The sequence below is a fragment of the Sarcophilus harrisii genome, chromosome 6 (assembly GCF_902635505.1).
Source record: "Sarcophilus harrisii chromosome 6, mSarHar1.11, whole genome shotgun sequence".
In the NCBI taxonomy this organism is placed as follows: Eukaryota; Metazoa; Chordata; class Mammalia; order Dasyuromorphia; family Dasyuridae; genus Sarcophilus; species Sarcophilus harrisii.
In genome coordinates this window covers 34262664-34279700 of record NC_045431.1, presented here as the reverse complement: position 1 = coordinate 34279700, position 17037 = coordinate 34262664, and the positions used below count along the sequence as shown (strand labels likewise).

At 36.8% G+C, this 17037-nt stretch overlaps 1 protein-coding gene across 1 annotated transcript in view; it reads left to right on the top strand.

Annotated features, from left to right (window-relative positions):
• The first annotated feature begins 1351 nt into the window (after positions 1–1351).
• GABRA4 (gamma-aminobutyric acid type A receptor subunit alpha4) overlaps positions 1352–17037 on the top strand; it is a 91478-nt gene continuing 75792 nt past the window's right edge. The window contains exons 1-3 of the mRNA XM_003773279.4: positions 1352–1408; positions 1755–1892; positions 2302–2420. Coding sequence (XP_003773327.1) covers positions 1807–1892; positions 2302–2420 — 205 coding nt within the window. The 5' untranslated portion in view covers positions 1352–1408; positions 1755–1806. The remainder of the gene's footprint in view (positions 1409–1754; positions 1893–2301; positions 2421–17037) is intronic.

Here is a 17037-nt window from a genome sequence, read left to right as displayed (position 1 = left end):
CATTGACATTTGGCTTGTTATAAAAGAAAATATTGAATAATATTTTGAGAAAATAAGTAAAATATAATCAAATTTCAAGCAGATGGCAATTCGGAACATTTTAGCCATGGAAGGAAGACTCTGAAGAAACTAACCAATATACAATTCTTTTCAAGACAGTCTGGCAGCTTCATTAGACTGGGTTTGAATTTTCACATTAAAATTCATCATTTCTATTAAATAAACATTTATGGATTGCCTATTGTGTTGGAGAATCTATAAAATATGATTTCTAGTAAAATCTGAAGGTGGGGGGGAGTGGGAAATGGTGATTGGGAGGGATTGTTTGCACTTCATGCTCTCCTTTCCAAAGAGAAGAAACACCAGGCTCTAACTGCATATGTTTCTACATCTACCTACAAAAGCCCCTTAAACAGGGCACATTAATTGGGGCATGATCCCAAAGACCTTGCATCATGAGAATTATTTGGGTCATCAAATCAGGTTTCACCTTAGGAAGAGCAACACATGCATAAATAAGCAAACGAGGAAGCCCCAGGACCTCTTCCCCTCCCCCTTTTTTTCTTTCTGTTCTTGATGTTTACAGCAAATCAGAGCAATTAACTATTTTATATAGATTTGGGTGGCTGTGTACTTTATTTTTAGTCCAGCAGCCACAGGGCCATTGAAACCCTCCTGCTCTTCCGGCTCCACGTTTTCCCTTCCCTAGTTTTCAATCAGAGAGCCAACAGAACTAGCACAGAGGCAGAACAGGTATTCGTTTTATTTCCACTTTATTTTTAAACTTTCGAGAGCAGTTAGGATCTAGCCAAAGAACCTGCCCCTTCCCCCCCACCCTTCTTTTTGAGAGCATAAAACTGAAGGGGAGGTCGGAAAGCAGCCGTGCGTCATTGGGGAGAGGGTGGCGAAGAAGTCAAAGTCGTTTTCAGTGGGCGTCCCCTTTCATGTGCCTCCGGAGGCCCCCGGGCCCGGGGGTTGGACTGGGGGGGGGGCTGGTGATGGTGAAAGGGATGGTGGAGGAGGGACGTAAAGGAAGGAAGGGGAAAGCTGGGGAGGAGGGGAGGGCTAGCGAAGGAATTAAGTTTTATGAAAGCGCTTGTCTCAGGAGCTGGAGACTGTTTCCGAGTCCCCCGTTCCGTGGGATGTAACCCCTTACCACGAGCTGGCTCCTCACCCTCTCCCCAAATTTTTGAAGACGGGAGATCCGTAGTTTCGGTCCCCGAATCTTCTCCGTTGATTTGGCTTGGGGGGGGGATGAAGCGGAGGAGGGGGGAATTGGGGGAAACAGAAGGACCCCGCCCCCCGTCCCCCTTTTTTTTGCCCTGAGAAAGAAAGAGGAGTCCTCAAATACCCTACATTTCCTTGGCCAAATCAAAAGCGAGCTCCCGGGGGAAGAGGATTAATGGAGGTGCGTGTGGGGGTGGGATGGGGGTGGGATGAGCTTAGAATAGGGGTGGGGGCGGAGGATGTTCCCCTTTTCCCTGCCCGGAGTTGAAGGTTCAGACTAACTTGCGCAGGCTGGACCGTAGGGGGAAGGAGTGGGAGGGCTGCCGAGGTGGGCACCCGGCTCCCCCGTTTCGGCTTTTCCTCCAGAAGGCTGGGATAGAATCGGGTCCTCCTCCCCTCCCACCCAGCCCCCCGCCGCGCGCACCCTTGCTCCTCCGGGGATGAGCGCCGGGTGAGTGTGAGCGCGAGTGTGCGAGTGTGCCCGCGCGGGTGCCAACCGCTGGGTGATCTCTGCGCTCCCGGACCAGGCGTCTGCGAGACGGAAACGTGAACAGGCTTAAAGTATGGCATGTGGCAAAGATGGTTTCTGCCAAGAAGGAGCCAGGAACGACCATGTCCTCCGGGGTCAGTTTTACCCTCTTGCACTTGCTGTGCCTGGCGGCTTGGTGAGTACTCCCCCGAGGCCGAGGGCGTGGGGGGCCTGGCCCCCTCCTGCGCCCCGGGGACTTCGCCGGCGCCCCCCGGGCGCTGGGACTCCGGCCCGAGCCGGGCGGGCTTGGGACCTGGGGAAGGGGCTGGGGCGGAAAGCGCCCGGTGAGCAGGTGGGAGAGGAGGGAGGGAGAGCGCCTTGCTGACCGCTGCCTTTTCTCTCCATCCCTCCCTGGATCAATTTCCCTCCTCCCCGCTCCCTCTCCCTCCTCCCACCCCCAGCCTCTCCCAGTGATGCTTCAGGTGAAGGGCTTTGACCCTTGAAAATCAATTGAGCATCCCCTCTCCCTCCCTCTCCCTCTCTCTCAATTCTGATTTTCTGTCTTTCCTACATTTTGGTTGTTTTTTGTTGATTTTGTGGTGCAGTTTAAACGAACCCCCAGGAGATCTCAAAAAGGAGGAGAAATTGCGTCCAGAGAATTTCACCCGCATCCTGGACAGTTTACTCGATGGTTATGACAACAGACTGCGTCCTGGATTTGGGGGTATGAATGATTTCAAACACGCCAGTGTGTCCTGTCCCCCCTGTCTGTCACTCTCTACGTCTGCCTGTCTGTCTGTCTTTGGGGAGATCAGGAGGTATGCTTCTTATGCAAATATAAATCTGTCTCTGTCCTGTCCCTGTCGTCCGTCTTCAGGTTCTGTGCCTCTATTATGTTATAAATACCCCCCCCCTCTCCCTTTCCTGCCCTCTCCCGCCTCACTTCTCCCCAGTTGCCTTGTCTTTCTTTCATAGCACCCAGGATCCCTTAGTCTATGTGGGGGAGAGACTAGGGAATTGCAAAAAGAAGAAGAAGATCAGGATATCTCATTCTAAATCCACTAAGGTAAAGAGTTTGGAGGTCCTCTCTGTCTTGAGATGAAGGAAGATGCATATTCCTCTACCTGAACACTGGGTGTTTCACCAAAAGCTTCACCTGTTATCCTTTCATTAGCACATAATTAGTAGGTGTGTTCCACACTGGTCAGATAGGAAGGGAAGCACAAGCATCTCTTCTTTTCAGTTCTTCCGTTACTTTGGTGGTTTCTTTCTTCTGGGTATATCTGGTTCTCTTCTACATTTTAGGAGTCTTTGAGCTCCATCATTAATCTGTTCACCAAATATTTATTGAGCACGTGAGCTGGGCCCTTTGCTAGATTCTATGGGAGATGTGAAATTGGCTAAGACAGTTTTTATACTTTCAAAGACTTTTGAATTTTTAATAGGAAAAAAAAGGTTTGATAAGAACATTGAAATGTAAGTAGTTTAAGAATTTAAGAATAGGGAGAGAGTACTTCCATATAAGATGATCAGAGAGGTTATTATAGCACAACTATAGAATCTCAGTATTGAGAGGTACTTTAGAAATCCCATTATTCAACTCTTATCCCATCAGGATAAGGATCAGGATTCACTGTTATAATATACTCAACAAGTGGTCATCTAGCCTTTTCTGGAAGTCCTCTAGTGAGAGAACACTGAGATGTTCCATTTAACTTCTGCTTAGGTCTAATTGCAAGGAAATCCTTTCTTTTATTAAATTCAACTTTGCATCTTTTTTTAAAAAACCTTTTTCCTTTGCTCCTAATTTTGTCTTCCAAAACAGCATGTCTAATTCTGTTTCTATATGATAGGCCTTCAACTATTGGAGATAGCTTATCATATCCCACTAGGTCTTCTTTTTCTGTGCTAAACTCTCAATTTTTTTAACCTTATATTAAGGATCTTCACACTAGTTACCTCACTCTGGATGCTCCAAAGCTCATCTTTCCTAAATGTGGTCTCTAGAACTAAACACAAATTTCCAGATAGGATTCGATCAGGTCAGACTACAGTAGTTCTGCACATTAGTTTTAAAGGTTGTCATATCACACTGTTGACTTATTAAGTTTGTAGTTCATTTTCACCTGAATTAGAATGTAACTATCTTGTATTTGTGACATTGATTTTTTGAACCTATGGTGACACTTTACATTTAGTCCCTTTTAAATTCTAATTCAATTCAATCTAACATTCAGTTCTTTTAAGATCCTGGGAGGATTAGGTTGGCAAATCAAGTAGGGCTTTGTGAACTGCTAATAGTACAGCTGGGTTGAGACATAGAATTCATGATGGAGAGTGATATGAAATAATGCTGGAAAAGCAGGTTGAAGGTGGCCTTTGAGCTGGACTTTAAAGATAGACTTTTGAGAGCTGAAGCTTAGAGAAAGCAGAACATTGAGAAGAAGGTCGTCCTAGGCAGTGAAAATAACAATAGCAGGGTCAGAAAGTAATCTATATTGCTAGAAGCTATATTGCTATTCAGATTTATTCATATTTGGGAGTAATGGGATTAGGAGTTTGAACTTTTTTCCTCATAGGCAACAGGGAACCGCTGAACATTTATTATATAGGTTTTTTTTTTCCCCTTTCATTTGATCAAGTCCACCTCATTAAAGGGACCTAAGAAATCATATAGTCAAATTAAATTTTACGAATGAGGAACTACCTTTGTCCAAGGTAGACAGTATCAATGTGAATCCAGCTTTCCTGATTCCAGAGCTTGTGTTATTTTCGATGCAAATGATTTATACCAGTGAGTTCCCCTAGAGAAACAAAGAAACAAATGCAAGTGTATTTGAGTGCTATGACTTTTCGACAGAGATATAGTTCCCTGAACAGTGAGTACCTTGATTTTATGTACAATCATAGAATGTTGGAGTGGGAAGGAATCTTTGAAATAATCTCTTCCAACCCCCTCATTTTATAAATGAAGAAACTGAAATCCTTGGAGGTTAACTGACTTGCCAAATGCCATGTAGGTAGAAAGCAGCATAGTTAGGAATTGAGGGCAGCCACTCAAACTCAAGTTCTGGGCTCTTTCCACCAAACTGCAATAATAATTTGGTAATTAACTAGAAACACTTTTTAAAAAAAATATCATTTGCTCTATTAAGGGTTTTCCTAATTTCCTGAGTAATTCTCCCTTTTGAGTCAGTAAACTGTTAGTAATTTAAATAAGCAATGAACTTTAAACTCTCCTTAAGTCATTCTGGGCATGGAAAATGTGGCTAACTGCAATATTGTAATTCAAAAGGGGATGATACTTTTGACTAACTCAATATAATTTAGTATCCATATTTGGAAAATTTTTACAGGATGGAATTTCCTTCCCATTACTTTGAACATTAGCAGTTGATTAATCATTAAAATAGTTACCATACAAATCAAACTTTCCCTTTTGTCTTCTAGTTCATGCTAATAAATATTTATTGTATAAAGTGATTCATAATTTGGAAGTCAGCTGCCCATTGGTATATGGCGAGTACTCTAGGTATCACAGAGGGTAATTCATACCAAAAGAAAACATGTGGGCTTTCAACAACATTTTAATGTTGTGTTTCCCTAAAAGTCAAGAGAAAATTCAGTATTAAAGATAAGTCTTCAAGTTTGTTTCCTTCTCTCAAATGCACTACTTTAAGGGATATTTTGACTTTTTAAAGATAAAATATAAAATACTTGTTTTTTTTTGCTAATAACACAGAAATGAATAAGGAAAGATTTACTTTCTGGTTCTGCTAACTCACTAAGAGATAAATCATTTTTATGCCTTTGCTTAAACATTTTTTATGTTCTTTTTAAAATAAAAGTTAAAATGGAAGCTTAATCAATCAGCAAGCATTTAATTTGGATCTTGGTTGACAGCATGCTCATTAGGCTAGGCAGGGGTTTGAATAGATTTGGAACCTAAATAGACTGTTTTTTTGTTTGTGGAGGAGAAAGGAAATAATTTTCTTTTTTTTTTGCTACCTCCTGCTTCCTGCCTTACTCCCTAACCTTCCATGTTTCTATCTTTTTCTCCTTACCCCAGTCATTATCACAAAGATTTTTTTTTTTTGGGGGGGGGAGGGAAGGGAAGGAGGAAATTAAGGAAAAAAAAAATCAGAGGGAAATATGGAAAGGACCTTGGTGAGTATTCTGAACAGATTTTCATCTGTTCCACAGTGGAATAAAATTAAAGCCTTCTAAAAAAGAAATTTAGAATGACTCTGTACCTTTTTTCCACCTATATACCACAAGCCCTGATTTAGAAACTACTTGTGTGCCTAAAGGAAGCTTGGCTTATAATTATCCAATCACTTATTGGATGATAACAGTAAATGAAATACAACCTAAAATATCTGGATCCTTTGGGACCAGATGTGACTGGGATATAGGAAATCATTATGAATATTATTGTGGAAAGAATGTTGGATCTGGTAGCAGAGGCTCTGCATTCGAATTTCATCTCTGCTCCTTACTTTTATCCTGGCCAGATTACTTTCCTCTCTAAAATCAGCTTCATCTCTAAAATGAGTGTATTGTACTAGATGACCCATAAGGTCCCTTTCAATTCTCTGATTTTGTGATCCCATAATTTCATCTCCCTGGACAATTTTTTACGGGTCCTTTGAATTAGGGAAGGAGGTGACGCGAGTCACATTTTCAAGCAGACATTAGCTTAGATTCTAAGCTCCTGCAGATGGAGAGAGAAAATTTAACTTCACATTAATTTTCAAGGCAGTTTATATGAATTGCCAAACTCATTTGAACAGACCTTATTGAAGTTACCCATTTAAAATGGCAAAAATTTGCAACTTTCATCAAAATCAATCATGCTGTATGTAATATGATTGCTCAATTCTGTAAAATTAAGAGATCCAGAAACCAATCACAAAATTTTAAAAGGTGAAAATTGTTGGTATTATTTTTCAAATGTATCAAGAGCTTAGCTTCCATGCATTCTCCACCCCCTACTCCCCCAAAATCTTTAAACTACACACAATTTGATTGAGAAAAATAATTATTTCAGTATATAGCATATTATTTCTAATGACAATAGCTTATCATTTACATAGCCCTTTAAGGTTTACATAGATCTGTGCAAATATTATGACTTTTTGCTCTTAACAACCTTGGGAGGTAAATGGGATTATTTTCTCATTTTAAAGATGAGAAAATTGAGGTAAACAGACATCAAATGACTTGCTTAGGGTGATACAGATATTTAATGTCTGATGGTGGACTTAAACTTAGCTTTTACTGACTCCAGGTTCAATTCTCTATCCACTACAATTTTTAGGTATGGGATGTGTGTGTGTGTATGTAAAATACTTAAAGCTTCAGTTTTATCAGTATTATCCTGGGTTTAAAAAAAAGTTGGACCTGGTAATACCCTTATTTCGGTACATTTAGAACATTTTCAATATGTTGTAAATTACTTAGAGATAAAGGATATGTATATTTTGTCCGTCATGGAAATGCCTTAGAAAATGCTGTTAAATAGTATTGATAGTTTCATTATTAGACACTTTTACTAAATGAGATACTTTCTTGCTGGGCCTATTAAACTCTTCAATCTGAATTCATGTGCCATTAAACCTAATGGTTATTTTATTTGGTTTAGGGGACTTGACAATTTAAAGCGAATTTGTGTTCCTAAGGAATAAAAAGAGTGAATTTATTACTGTTACCTAATCTTACATTCTACCCAGTCTTGACACCCAAACAAAGCCCTCTGAAAATGTTACATTTACATACAAGAACTCCATAAAAAATTGTTAGCTTTGGCTTCATTCTACCCAAATAGACTTTATATTTCAGGATTGTAAGTGTGTTCATTTGCAACTAACAAAAGGTAAGGAGCCTTTTATTGAAATTTTTGCTGGTCTACCTAGGAGTTCACTCTTTGAACCTATACTAATAGATGACCCTCTGAATTGTGGGACGTTTATATCTTAGAAATATTGCCGAAGGATTTTTGAGACAAATCTAAGGGTCTAGGTGCCCTGACTGTGGAAAGGATTTTCTAGGGGCCTGGAATATTATATGTGTTTTGTGAATTTTTATTTCATTTTTTAAAATTGGAAGAAAACCATTCATTCTAGTTCTGTTAACATCAATTGAGAGATTTCTGTTCTTCAATTTGCAATGATAAGGGTTTCAGACACCGAGCTGAAGACAACATTTTGCCAGTGCTAAGGGCCAAAATAAAATAGCAAGTTGTCAGAAATGGATACATCTTCATTGTTTATATAAAAACTCAAATAGAAATGAATGGGCAAAACACAAATTAATAATTTTTGCTTTTTAAATTTATTTTGTTAATTTTTTTATTACATTTTAATCTGGCCCAGTCAGGGAGTTGGCCCTCTTGAGTGTGAAACCTTTGGCTTACTCTGTTCATATTTACCTCTAAGTGGACAGATTTCTTCTTCCTATTGTAATTTGTGATTGATTGTTCAGGGAAGCAACCTTCCCTACTCCACCTCTTTTTTGTGGCTAATACAGTAAAATGGAAAGATCAATGGCTTATGAAATCAGAAAATGTAAATTCAATCTGAGTTCCACCAATTGTTTGTTATGACTGGGTGAGTTACTGAATTTAAGCCTCTGAGAGAGACCACACCTAGGACTTTTTATTTCTCATTACATCAAACTAGATCACTCATCTTTTCTTCACTGTATACATTGGGAAGTTGAGAAAGCCAGAAGAGGAATAGTTCTTATATAAAACAGTGCCAAGTCCCACTATGTCAAGAATACTTGTTCTTCCAGTTCTGATTTCATGGAAATGGAAATCCCAATCTATAAGGTTGTATGGCAGATGGAGGTTTCTAGCCTGAAAGATTCCAAAAAACAGGAGATAGCTCTAGTTGGAAGAAGCCTAGCTGAGAGAAAGGCTATCTGAGAAAGAGTAGGAGTGGAAAAACCAGAGTCCTTTTGAAATTAATTCATACCCCACTAAATTTTCATCCTGTTTTGGAGTAAAAACATTGTTTCTTTGTAGAACATGTGCCTTCCTGATGCAATGTACTGTAAAGAAGGCTCTTTTTATGTTCTGGTACAGAAAATGGTGATTACATTAAATGTCAACTTTTATTAATCATATTCAATATTAATTGATTGGTTTTATGTTTCTGTTTTCTGCAACTCAAAAATGAGTCCTAGAAGATCTTAAATTATAACCATAGAGTGACATCATGTAAGAACCATTACATGATGAATATTTTTTCACACCATTCAACTTAATTAAGTGGTTATGTGTTTAAAGTACTGTGCCAAACCATTTTGAGAGGTATTAAGTAAAAGACATGGTCCCTTTTCTTAAAAAATTTATACTGTATCAGGAGACTATTATTTTTAACTCTATTGGGAAAATTAATTAATTCATAACTTGTATCTATGGGATGAAATTGAGCGTAGTGAATTCTTTTCTGATGTTGGAGTCAAAAAGACATGAATTAGAAATCTGCCTCTGACAAAACTATCTGACCTAGGACAAGACCTTTAACCTTTTTATGACTCAAGTATCTCTTTAGGATTGACATAAGTTAAAGATAATTCAAAGTTTCTATTGGCAGAAGAATTTTCAATACTAATGGAATCTTGTATCTTCTTACAAAATTTAAAACTATAAATATGTGAATTATTATTACTGTTGTTTAATTCATACTTAACAGTTAATTATAAATAAAATGATCTTATAGTTACAAAATCATTTTAGAATCCTTAGAAGGAATAAAAATGATAAAAGTTTGAGAGTTTGATATGCATCATTAGGCAAATTTAGAAATTCCCATGCTTGAAATGTTTAATGGATAATATAGTCTATATTATTTGAACTGGAAGATAATTTAGAAAGATCATAGGTTTAAGCTATCATTTATTGGGGGATGGGTGAGCAGCAGGGAGAACTTAGGTCCCTTTCTTCTATAAGCACAAATATACTTGACCTGCCTCCCACCCATTCATGTTTGCTTAGAATTGTATGAAAACAAAATTTCATGAGATAAATTCGTATATATATATATATATATATATATATATATATATATACATCTATATATACACCCTAGACATATATAGATATATATATATATATACACACACATATGCACACATATCTGAGTGTCTCTCTCTATATACATATATACATATATATTTCTCTCCTGTGATATATCACAGAGCAAATTTTTACCATTAAGAGAATTTCATTAAAAAGATGAAGAACTCAGCATTCTGGTAGCTAATTTGAACTACAAGCAGCCTTAACTAAATCTTTCTGAGCTTCATCCTGGTTCACACTGAAGCAATTACTGCTGAAAAATGTATTTTTCAGATAGACTTGGAATTCAGTGGGTGGAGTTACTGATGTAGCTCAATGACTCAATTGCTTCAGCTTCATTTCTACCCATAGTTATATAAGTTAAGCTTTCATGCAGTGAGGGCATATAGGGAGACTCAACCATAACACTTTTTCTTTTGGCATTCAAAAGTTGGGGATTGTATTTGATCATTGTGTTTTGTTTGTTTTCAACAGTGCATTTAGAGTGTATTTTGAAGGCTTTTGTTGGCTATACTTAGTGGGACACCCCCCACGTTTACATCAAAAGACAGTCTCTTTGATATGTACAATTTCAGGAGTATTTCATGACATCTGTGAACAGCTAAGTTTTATAAAAAAGACTGCTCAAATGAAAATCAGCACTCTCCATTACTTTTTGGATTACATACATTTTTTGAGAAGCTTAAAAAGTGGGCTTTAAGTAGATTGTTTTTAAAAACTCATAAGATAAAACTCTAAGACCAGATTTGTTTATATGATCCACTGAATGCAATCCCAGCTTAGGAAGGAAACTAGTTGTTACTAGAAAATGATATGGTGACATGTGGAATTTGTCACATCAATTTTTGTGATGGTTGTCACAATATCATCCTGTTGAATTGTGCTAAACTTTGTTCTAGATCATAAAATCACAGTTTAATTAAAAAGTGAGATTATTTAATCCAATTCCTCCATTTTGCAGATGAGGAAACTGAGGCACAGGAAAGTTAAGTGAGTTGCCTGAAGTCACTCAGATAGTAAGCATCAAAAGTGGGGAAGGATTTTAGATGTGTTCTTGTGAAACTGACTTTTTGAATCCAAATGTGAGAGTTTAAACAAAATTTCATTCTTTGTATTTATACAAATATATGCTTTTAATAAATAAATGCTTTATACATGAGCACAGTACCTGTCACATAGTATACCTTTATTTAATAAATACATTTTGATGATGTGATTGATTGATTCTTAGTTCCAAAACTCTTTCTGGTCAAGATCTTTTTGGATCCCAACTTGCTGTAAATGATATTAGCTACCTCTTCCAGCTTTATGACATTTGCAGATTTCATTGAATGCTTTTATTCAAATCATAAATAAAATGCTAAATAGCTGAGGGTCAAGCAGAGATCCTCGGGGTCTCCATTTTGAAGACCCCCCAATCATGTTAACACTGAACCATTAATAGCTCTTTGATCTAGTCATACAGCCAGATGTGAATTGGTAAAATCATGTAATCATCGAGTAAACATCTCTGTATACCAGCTAATAAATTAATGCACAACATAAAGTTCCCTAGTCACTGGTAGTTGCAACCTTATATTTCATTTTCTGTACAAAACTGACCTCATGTCCCAGTACTGATATCCATCAAAATCCTCAAACTGATTTCAGCAATGCTCTGATAGCTACATAAAGCCTTTGGAGTGAATTATATGTGGCTAAACATAGCTTTTTGAGTTGTCTCTTACTGTGACTCAGCTAGCAACAAGGAGCAGAAAGGCTTGATTTTATACTGTGCTTATTACATGTCTCATTTATTTGGATCAAATGAGATGATATTTGTAGAACGTTTAGTGTAGGTTTAGCACACAGTAAGTGCTTTTTCTTTTTCTTCCTATCTCAAGAGGTGTTACCCATGTAACACTAGGAATAAGGGCTAAGGAGTCAGAATCCTTCTGTTCTGTTCTCAGTTCTCCCCTGTCCTACATGTGCAATCTTGGGCAAAATGTTTGCATCCCTAAGTTATAATTTTCTTGCTGGGAGAACAGGATAAGCAAACTTCCCTTGCCCAGGGAAATCTAGGGTCCTATGATCCAGCTTCAACAGGGTCATTGTGAGGATCATGTGAGATGATGTAGGTGGAAATGTTTTGAAAATGATAAAATTTAATACAAATAAAAGGCATGATTATATCATCACTTAGGCATCTCGTCACTAGCCTGTTTTCTAAAAGAATAGGTTATGATATTTTGGTCTCAGTCTTGCTTCAAGCTGCTAGACTATATTTGAAATTATCTTTAGGTCAGATTTGGTTTCCTTTTGAAAGTTAGTCATTTTGAAGAGAGAAAAACTCCTTTCAACTTCAAGACTGATGTGAAGGTAGAGGCCCAGGTGGGAACATAGAGGAAGTCTGGAGAGAGGAGAGGTTATAACTAAAAGCCAAAGGGGGTGAGATGAAGGATACAAAGGCCTTTTAACCTGCTTTTGATCACTGGAAAACCTGATTTTTCTTATGAAAATAGGAATTTTGTATTGATATTAATTAGTCATATTTTCTGAGTTATGTACTGGTTATAGATAAAGGATGCGAGAAAGTTGCTTTGTCAATTTTACAAACTGCCCTGTGAAAAGGTAAACATGGATTGTTATCTTTGATAACTTAGATGTGGGATATTTGACAAATTATGTAGCTGATTAGAATATTCATGTAATTCATAGCTTGAATATGCTGTGTATGAAACAAGATAATTTTGAAATCTCAATTTTATTTGCAAATATGTGCTACCTTGACTCCCCAGAAGCCATTTCTTATAACAAAGAATTTAAAAAGAAGAAAGAAAAAAAAAAGAAAGCATTTCAGCAGAATTATAAAGCTAGCTTTTACATAGCACTTTAAAAATATGATTTTATTTTGTCCTCTTAATAGTCCTGGGAAATATTCTTATCTCCATTTTACAGATGAAGGAATTGAGGCAGGTTGAAGTTAAGGGACTTGTCTAGTACCATATAGCTAATAAGTATATGAGATATGATTTGAAATTAGGTCTTCCTGTGCATTCATCCAGCACTATGTCCACTCTATCATCTAGCTTCCGAAAACTAAACATTCTATCAGTTGGGTCTGATATACAGAATGTTTACAGTCATGATCGCTCATTTATGCAAAGAAGGTAGAAATGTCCATTTTCTTTTCTCTTTTTCAATACTGAGCTTGATCATGGTAAATTACACAATTTCCTCCTCTCTCTCTGGCCCCTCTCAGTCCCTATGTACTTTTTAATTTTATTTTATATATTTATAGTGTAGCAATTGTTGCATATATTATTTTCCTAGTTCTTCTTACTTCATACCCCTTACTACAAATATTTCTATATTACTCAATGTTAACTAATGGAAAAATCAAGCATTTATTAAATTCTTACTATATCCAAAGCACTCTTCTAAGTACTGGGGCTGTCCATTTCAAAGCAAAGCAGTTTTTGCTCTCGAAGTGCTCATATTTTATAACAAGAGAGTTGACACCCCTGGAAGATTTCAGCTACAAATCATATAGGAAGGTCCCATGTATCTAGGGTGCAGCAGCAAAGCAGAAAGCAATGATTTTTTTCTTTGATAAGGATCACAACAGGTACTGATGTTGAAATATTTTTGAATGCCAAGAACTTTGGTGGCAAGGATATTCTGTCCTGGGTCCTTCGTAACTTTGGCTATGGCACTTGCAGGAGCAATCACCAGGCTGCATCACCACAGAATAATGGCATAGGAAAGAGCATGGAGACATTTCTATTCCCAGAGTTCTTGGGTTCAGGGGCCTGGGTTATCTCCACCAGTGTCGAGAGATGTTTTTCAGCATGATGGGGGTGTCCTGACTTACCTGGCTACCTCCTGTTTCTCTCTCCAGAATCTTTGATGCTTTATTCTTTACATTTAGCTTTTTATAGTGCAGTAACACTTCATTTTAATGCATGGGAGTTTTAATTAGCCCTTTCCAATTAATAAGCATTTACATTGTTCATAGTTCTTTGCTAGTTTCACAAGTACTATTATAAAGATTTTGTGGATTTAAAAAACTATTGAATTAAAAAAAAACTACCTTTGACTTCCTTGGACTATATGTCTAGCAGTGAGATTTTTAAGTCAAAAGGTGTTGACATTCTAGTTATTCTTTTAATATTATTGCAAATTGCTTTCTAGAATGGTTCAATCAATTCATAGTTCTACCAACACTATATTTGTGTTACTGTCTTTTCACAACCCCCTCACCATTTATTCCTAGCTGTTGTTATCTTTGACAATTTGCTGAGTGGGAGATGAAACCTCAGATTAAAAACAAAACAAAAAGCAATCTTTTGGAACAATCTTTTATGGGGTTGTATAGTTTGTGATTCTGCCTTTGAGACTATTTGTGTATATGCTTTCATTGGGGAATGGATTTTTAATCATGGATTTGTGTTAGTTCTATATATATATATCTTGGATATTATTACCTTGTCAAAAATATCGAATGTTAAGAATTTTTCCCAAATGAATAGCTTATCTTATAAATTTTCATGTTACTGTTTTCATGAAAAATCCTTTCAATCTCACATAATTAAAATGATCTTTTTTTCCGTTTGAGATAAATTTGATCTTTTCTTTGATTAAGAATTCTCCCCATATCCCTAAATGTAAACGGTACCTGTCCTGATTCTCTCAAAAAATTTTTTTAATGATGTAGCATTTAACATTCATATTGTATACTGATTGTGAATTTATTATGGTATCAGGTACTTATCTAGTTTGCGCTAAACAAATACTTATTCCATTGGTTCTTTTTCAAATAGGGGGTTGTTTCCTAAATAATTTATTCACTGATTTAGCAAATCCTAGGTTGTTATTGAATTAAATTACTTCTGATTCTTTTTTATATATTGTGTTTCACTGATTTACTTTTATATTATTATACTCAGTACCAAATAGTTTTGATTCTAGCTAATTTGTAGTGTCATTTGAAGTCTGAAAGTGCTATTTCCTTTTCATTGCTACCTCTTTGATTATTTCAGTTGTGAATTTAGAGCTTTTGTCTTTTCATATGATTTTTAAGCTTTAACTCTATAAAATAGTATCTTAGTGTTTTAATTATCTTGGCAATTTAATGCATGGCATTAAATCTGTAACTTAATTTAGGAGGATCATGAATTTCATTGTGTAGCCCACCCCTGAGCAATGAATAACCCTCCAGCCAGTCAGATATTTATCAGCCATCCTATTATGTGCCAAGGACTGTGCTATGTGCTGTTATTTGAGTTATTCTTAAAATGCCTTGTAATCATTTCTATAAAAAGTCTTTTATATAAGTTTTAAGTCTAGATGGGTTTCTTGATGTTTTTGTGCATTTTGTAGTTTTTTGGACAAAAATAAGAAGACTTAAGGTTTTTTTCTTTAAATAATCAAGGTCTCATGCATGTGCATATCCTAGCAGCTTTCTCAACTTACCATGTGGAGAAATTGAAAAGAATCCTTGTGGGAGACTTATGTAAGTGAGAAGTGCCTTGGGGAGATGTAGAGTTTGAGGAGGCATTCCATTACTAGTTCCAGTTGGCTAATCACTTGGTGCAGAGGAGGCTCTTTGATTGGCTGCAGAAACACTCCAAGAGGTCTATGGAGTTTAGTCACCTTCTTTTTGCTTCCCTGTTTCATTCAGTCACTCCTTAAGTTATAGTATCTGTTGAGACTTGATGCTCCATGGGAAACGATCTTAAAGCTTTCTTCTTTTTTTTAAGACCATACAGCCCAAGAATTGGTCTATGGGCCATGATTTTCCTATTCCAGATGAAAAGATCCAAAAGAGCTTTTTAGTTTCAAAAGTTTAGAGGGCAACTCAGAATCCTAATATTCCAGGATGTCCTGGCGGTTACAGGGCTGGTTTTACAGCTCTCCTAGTATTGATGCTTCAAGATGCAAGGGGTAGTCTTCTCGATCCAACCCAAATATGTTCACGAATTTGATGGGAACAATAATATATAAGAATTGAGATTTCTTAATTCTACATCCTAGCACTTCTCCAGCAAAGAGACGGCATAGGAATGAACATTCCTCTGAGATATAGGGGCAAATATTAATACTTTGTCCAGGGAGGAATATCTCTAGTTAAATCTCCTATTCCTTGACCCAATATTCACTTTTTTTTCTTGTGATAGCACTGACTGAATGCTTACCAGATCTGTAGATAATTAAAGGCTTTGAAGGATAGCTATCTATGGTATGAAAGTTAACCATATTGATTAATCAATTAATATGTACCAGCCACGTGTCAAGAATTGGAGATACAATATAGCCTTCACCCTCAAAGAGTTTGTGTTCTAATAGAAAAGAAAATGCATAGATACCTAACTACACATAAGATACAGGCTAGAAGGAAGGAAATGTGAAAGGGAGTCATCACTATATGGGAGGGGATCCTCCTTTAGAAGATGGGTTTTAAATTTACTCTTAAATAAAGAAGCCAGGGAAACACAGAGGAAGAGGTAAGAGGACAGAACACTCCAGGTATAGGACAAGGATTGCCAAAGCACAGCCATAGACAATGGAGTGGGTGACATGTTTGAGGAGCTCACTATTTCATAGAGTATGTGTAAAGATTGTAAGCCTATGTCTCTGAGACTCTTGATAGTAATAGTGAAGTTCAGACTAGAGTGGGGTTTGGAGGGAAATAATGAGTCCTGTTTTGGACATGTTGATTTTAAGATACCTATGGGAATTCAAGTTTGTGTTATATAAGAGACAGTTAGAGACAAATGGCTGTAACTCAGGAGAGAGACTAGTCCTGGATATATAGATTTTGGAATTTTATTTGTATAGAGATTATAATCAAATCCATGGAGCTGATGGGATCACCAAGTGAAAAAAATCAGGATTCCAAAAGTTCCAACAGGCTAGACTTCTGAGTAAAAACCAGTAAAATAAAGTGTAATTGTGATTAAAATAAAAGCTTATTCTCACAAGGACAGTATGTAGGAGGTGTGATTAAATAGCAGTCCATTAGAAAAACAGACACATATATAGTGATAGATATATAAATAAATAATATATGTAGGTATATATGTATTTCTACAGATATACACATACAAACATATATTTGTATCTATATAAAAGTTTTAAATGACAAGCGATTTTCAATGTCCCTTTTAGTTCTTTTCAAAAGTGGCAGAAAAAGTAAGAAAGACATCTTTTCTCTTAACCTTTCCAACCTAAGGGTATTATTCTCCACTTGATCTATATCTATATCTATATAAAG